Genomic DNA, 5160 nt, shown 5'->3' with positions numbered 1-5160 from the left:
GGGAACAGCGTGGCCCCGGGACCCCCGTGCCGCCCGTGGGTGCCCATCCGCCCGCCGGCGAGCCAGACAGCAGAGTGGGGTGGTGTGCGGGGCTGTCAGTGGGTAACTCGCCGCCTTTGCGATGGAAGCAGAGGGGGAAACACACTCTCGGGGGCGGGGCCCCTGCCCGGCACCTGCATCACCGTGGGGAGAGGGAGCCTGGCTGCGTGTCCGTGGACTCTGACCTTGGGCCTGGCCAGGCCAGGTGCTGGCCCCGGCAGGTCACAGCCACAGGGCTGCAGTGACAGGATGCAGCCTGGACCCAGGGCACCTGCACTCGGTGCACCCCCGGCCCAGCCTGTCCAGCGGGCACAGGGGTCGAGGGCCCCAGGGCCCTGGATTTGGATTTCCCTCTTCCCTTACCCCAGGGCCAGAGCCCTGTGACCCCGGGCGGGTGTGTGGAGGCGGAGCTGACAGGTGGCACTGAGCTGAAGCAGGGACAGCTTCTCCTGCTCCGAGGCCATGGGAGGCTGGAAGGAGTAGGAGGAGCTTGAGGGCGCCGCTGGGCAGTGTGGTCTCCCCAGCACACGGGGCAGGTGGGGCCCAGCCGGACAGTGGCTGCTGTCTGCGGCCGTCAGCTGAGTTCACTCGGAACCGGCCGGATCTGAGGCTAAGAGCTCTGGGACCAGGTGACAGGGAGGTGGTGGTCGGCCTCCCGAGGTCCTGGGAGCTTGTTCATTGGTTAGACTTTGCTTCCTGTTGGTCCCGGAGACTGGCCCCCGTCTCAGGGTGGTAGAGTTCAGCTCCCCGCTCATGCTGCAGCTTAAAGGGACCACCCATGGCGCTGTGAGTTTAGGAGGGGGCCCGGGGGCCACGCAGGCCCGGGTGGGGGCAGGAGCTGTGCTGTGTGCTCTCAGTCCTCAGGTCCTGCAGGCCGCGGCCCTGCTGAGTCTGGCCCTGGACCCCAGGACCAGGCTGTGCAGGGCTGAGCACCCTCCCCTCCAAAAGCCCAGACTCCCCAGACCCTGGGAGCAGCTCCCAGTGGCGGCTTCTCAGAGGAGCCAGCCTGTGCTCCTGGCCGCCCACAGGCCACCCGGGACTGACCGCCCTGCCCTCTCCACAGCTATGACATGGTACATTATGGCCACTCGAATCAGCTGCGCCAGGCACGGGCCATGGGGGACTACCTCATCGTGGGCGTGCACACCGACGGTAAGTGGGGCTGCGCCCACCTCCACCCCATGCCCGCCTGGGGTTGCCCACTTGCCAGGGGGCCCCCACCATCCCCTGGGATTATGGAGGGGGAGGGGCCACCTGCGTGGTGGTGGCCCAAGGAGGACGGTGGTGGCCACTCGGGCGTGGAGGGCGCTTCGGTGTGGACGCAACCTCCATGGTCACCACCCTGCCTCCTCTCCTCTCTGGCCCAGAGGAGATCTCCAAGCACAAGGGGCCCCCAGTGTTCACGCAGGAGGAGAGGTACAAGATGGTGCAGGCCATCAAGTGGGTGGACGAGGTGGTGCCGGCGGCCCCCTACGTCACCACGCTGGAGACGCTGGACAAATACAGCTGCGACTTCTGTGTCCACGGCAGTGAGTGGGCGGGCAGGGCGGGCACAGGCCGGGGGGGTGGGGGGGGAGTGTCACAGGAAGTGCTGGGCCTCCTTAAGTTGGGGCAGCCTGAGCCCTTGGGGTCCCTCCCCAGAAATGAGCCCAGGCCACAGGGCAGGCGGGGCGGGCTGTGAGCCTGAAGGTCTTGGCGTTGGACTGACAGTCCTGCTCCATGTGCCTGTCACCTCTCAGATGACATCACCCTGACTGTCGATGGCCGGGACACCTATGAGGAAGTGAAGCAGGCCGGGAGGTACAGGTGAGCCGACCACGCCCCCTTTCCTGGGGTGGGGGGATGTGCGGCTACGGCCTGTGCTGCTCTCAGTCGTGCCAGGATGGGGTGCTGCACCGCAGAGCGGCCCAGTTTCCGTTCATGCCCAGAGCCTCAAGGAGACGCTGTCTGTGCACAGCACCCCCAGGAGGCAGGTGACCCGAGAGCTCCGACCCCACCTCTGTTGTCACCTCTGTCCCCAGAGAGTGCAAGCGCACCCAGGGCGTGTCCACCACAGACCTCGTGGGCCGCATGCTGCTGATGACCAAGGCCCATCACAGCAGCCAGGTGAGGCTGGGGTGGGGGGCGCAGAACCTCCGAGGTCCCCTCACCCAGGACGTGGCTGGAGGGGAGGAGCTCCAGGCTGCGGGTCAGTGTCCTGGGCGTGGCCACACCTGGAGGGGAAGGCCCAACCCTCACCCTTTCTTGCAGGAGATGTCCTCGGAGTACCGGGCGTATGCAGACAGCTTCGGCAAGGTGAGTGCTGCCGGAGCCTCGCCTGCCCCCGGCTCCCTGCCTCCGGGCGCTGACCAGGGACTGACCAGCACTGCCTAGAGGAGGAGCAAGGCCGGCCCGTGGACAGGCGGCCTCTAACCAGGCGGCCTGGCCCTCTCTCCCTTTCTAGCCCCCTCACCTGACACCTGCCAGGGAGATGCTTTTCTCAGAAGGTTCCTCCCAGGTGACCAGCGGTGGCCTCAGGGTGCGGGGTCCGCAGGAGTGCTATGTCCATGGCCTCCCTCCTAGACCTAGGTGGTGGTGGCTGCAAAGCCCTCTGTGGCCATGGGGCCCCTGCCCAGCGTAGCCTGGATGTGTACTGGGCACTATGGCCAGCCCTCCGTGTCCCTGCCTGAGACACCTGCCGGGAAACAGTACCTGAGCCAGTGAGCAGCTGGCAGGCTGGGCTGGGTTTAGTCCTGACCTGTGGCCCCCACACCTGCTGCCTCCATCCCACCCCCGTGCCTCCCAAGCAGGCGTGCGCAGCAACCCGACTCAGCGGAGGGGACAGGCGAGGGACCCGTCTGCGAAGCCTCTATGGCTGACCAGGGACTCCTCTCGGCTTATAGTGCCCGGGGGGGCGGAACCCCTGGACCGGGGTGTCCCAGTTTCTGCAGACGTCCCGGAAGATCATCCAGTTTGCCTCTGGGAAGGAGCCGCAGCCGGGGGACACGGTCATCTATGTGGCGGGTGCCTTCGACCTATTCCGTATCCTCTGGCCTGGGCAGGGGCTCTGCGTGCCCACACCTGCCCCAGGGAGGCCTCACTGATCTCACGGCCCTGGGGGGTGGCTCAGGCACTGAGGGAGGTGGGAGGGCGGCTGCCCCTGTCCTGCTACTTGTTCCTGAACCCGGCACAGACATCGGGCACGTGGACTTCCTGGCGAAGGTGCATGGCCTGGTGGAGAGGCCCTATGTCATCGCCGGCCTGCACTTCGACCAGGTCTCTGCCCCGAGGAGCTGGTCTTGGGGACCCTGGAGGTGGGCTTGGGAGCCATGGGGAGTGAGGCCCCGGCTGCTGACAGAGGCAGAGACGAGCTGAGCTGGGGCCTCTTCCTGGGCAGGGTTGTCCTCTCAGCCTTCCCCACGCTGGTGGGTGCCCCACCAGGGTCGCTGGCAGGGTGCCTGCTGACCGTCCCCACTCTGCCCGTAGGAGGTCAACCACTACAAGGGCAAGAACTACCCCATCATGAACCTGCACGAGCGGACCCTGAGCGTGCTGGCATGCCGGGTGAGCCTGACAGCGGGAGGTGGCCCGGCAGGGACCCCGGACAGCCAGCCCACCATGCTGTGTCCCTGCATCCCCTGCGGCCGCCTCGGCCAGCGCATGGGGCCATCCCCACCCCCCTTCAGCCTGTGGGGTCCTTGCTAACAGCTATGCCTGTCCCCACAGTACGTGTCAGAGGTGGTGATCGGGGCCCCCTACGCCGTCACCGCAGAGCTCCTGGACCACTTCAAGGTGCAGCTCCCAGTGCGGGGTCCGAGGAGGGCTGGGCTGGGGCAGGAGCCAGGCATTGGCTCTGGCTGCCTCCCTGGGGCAGGGGGCCCTGTGGATGGTCCTGGGAGGGCTCCCTGACCCTGGCTCCCTCTGCAGGTGGACCTGGTGTGTCACGGGAAGACGGAAATTATGCCTGACAAGGACGGCTCTGACCCCTACCAGGTGGGCATGCAGGCCGGGCCCGGGCTGCTGGGGCTCGGTGGGACCACTGCTCCCCCAGGGCCTCACAGGAGCAAGTGTCCCACCATCCTGGGGCGGCGGGCAGCCTCCCGGGGTCCAGAGGAGGCCCTCATCTCCCCCCGGTCCCCACCTTCAGGAGCCCAAGAAAAGGGGCATCTTCCGTCAGATCGACAGCGGGAGCGACCTCACCACGGACCTCATCGTCCAGCGCATCATCAAGAACAGGTGAGGCCGAGGCTGGTGGGAAGCAGCGCCCGCAGCCTGGGCTCGCACTCACCCCCCCCACCCCCGGCCCCCAGGCTGGAGTACGAGGCTCGGAACCAGAAGAAGGAGGCCAAGGAGCTGGCCTTCCTGGAGGCCACGAAGCCGCAGGAGGAGCCACCCGAGAGAGGGAGCCACAGCGCCTGAGGGAGGACGTCCGGGAGCCCAGCCTCCCGCAGCTCACGCGGTGCTGAGAGCTGCAGCCCAGACCAGGCGGCCCTGGAGGGCTGGAGAGGGCGTTCCTGCCTCCCCCTCCCTGCACGGCGCCCCTTTACCGCAGGCCCTGCACCCTCCCGCTGGGCTGCACAGAGGGGGCCAGCTCTGTGGAGGGCACCTCCCCCCAGGGGCCACCACCCTGCGTGCCTGGGGAGGCCCGGCTTCCATCCGCCTGCTGCACTGCTGGGCCCCCATCCCCCCCAGGAGGCGCCCAGCTCGGTGAGAGTCCACTTGAGGGACAGTGACCCGAGGGGCCGCACCTGTCCTCGTGCAGCCAGGCTGCCTTCTGCACAGCGCCTCCCCCCTGCACTGTCCTGGTGTCCTGAGCGGCTCCTGGACCCACGCCTGCTCCCCAGCCGCCTCCTGCTCCCCCCGACGCCTCGACTTTGTGCATAATTGGCTGATGTGCAACCGAATAAACCTTGTGGGCGGTGCTCTGTGTCAGCTGTTGGCCCTGCTCCCACCACTGCCCACGGAAAGCAGCAGCAGGCAGCCTGGCAGCGAGGGCGCCCCCAGATCCAGGCCCCCTCGGAGGCAGGCAGGAATGAGCACCTGCAGGTTCCCTTGGGCCCAGAGTCGGTCACCAGGACGGGGAGAGGCCACGTCCCAAAGCTGCGCCGGACCACGTGCAGGAAGGACGGGCCCGGACCTCGG

At 67.8% G+C, this 5160-nt stretch overlaps 1 protein-coding gene across 4 annotated transcripts; it reads left to right on the top strand.

The window, feature by feature from the left end:
• The first annotated feature begins 1079 nt into the window (after positions 1-1079).
• Positions 1080-4940, top strand: PCYT2 (phosphate cytidylyltransferase 2, ethanolamine). 4 transcript variants are annotated; one of them, XM_006753019.2, is made up of 13 exons: positions 1081-1191; positions 1407-1568; positions 1779-1845; positions 2061-2145; positions 2290-2334; positions 2483-2536; positions 2922-3060; positions 3212-3294; positions 3505-3582; positions 3745-3810; positions 3946-4011; positions 4166-4254; positions 4329-4940. In XM_006753019.2, exons 1-13 carry the CDS (start codon positions 1110-1112, stop codon positions 4435-4437), a joined length of 1125 nt encoding a protein of 374 aa, XP_006753082.1. In that variant the 5' UTR covers positions 1081-1109; the 3' UTR covers positions 4438-4940. The 4 variants fall into 4 exon arrangements, with proteins under 4 accessions (XP_006753084.1, XP_006753082.1, XP_006753083.1 ...); XM_006753021.2 differs by lacking the exon at positions 1407-1568 and having other exon boundaries at positions 1080-1191; XM_006753020.2 differs by lacking the exon at positions 2483-2536.
• Positions 4941-5160: the final 220 nt, after the last annotated feature.

Source organism: Myotis davidii, unplaced genomic scaffold (genome assembly GCF_000327345.1).
Source record: "Myotis davidii unplaced genomic scaffold, ASM32734v1 scaffold211, whole genome shotgun sequence".
Classification (NCBI taxonomy): domain Eukaryota; kingdom Metazoa; phylum Chordata; class Mammalia; order Chiroptera; family Vespertilionidae; genus Myotis; species Myotis davidii.
Note: the sequence above shows the minus strand (reverse complement) of the source record. Positions and strands in the feature narration are given on the sequence as shown.

Excerpts from the sequence above, each read along its gene's own strand:
- PCYT2 (XM_006753019.2), top strand. The coding sequence starts at position 1,110 with ATGGTACATTATGGCCACTCGAATCAGCTGCGCCAGGCACGGGCCATG. Across the intron at positions 2,335-2,482 it reads ATGCAGACAGCTTCGGCAAG|CCCCCTCACCTGACACCTGC; the intron begins GTGAGTGCTGCC and ends CTCCCTTTCTAG. Across the intron at positions 3,811-3,945 it reads AGCTCCTGGACCACTTCAAG|GTGGACCTGGTGTGTCACGG; the intron begins GTGCAGCTCCCA and ends CTCCCTCTGCAG.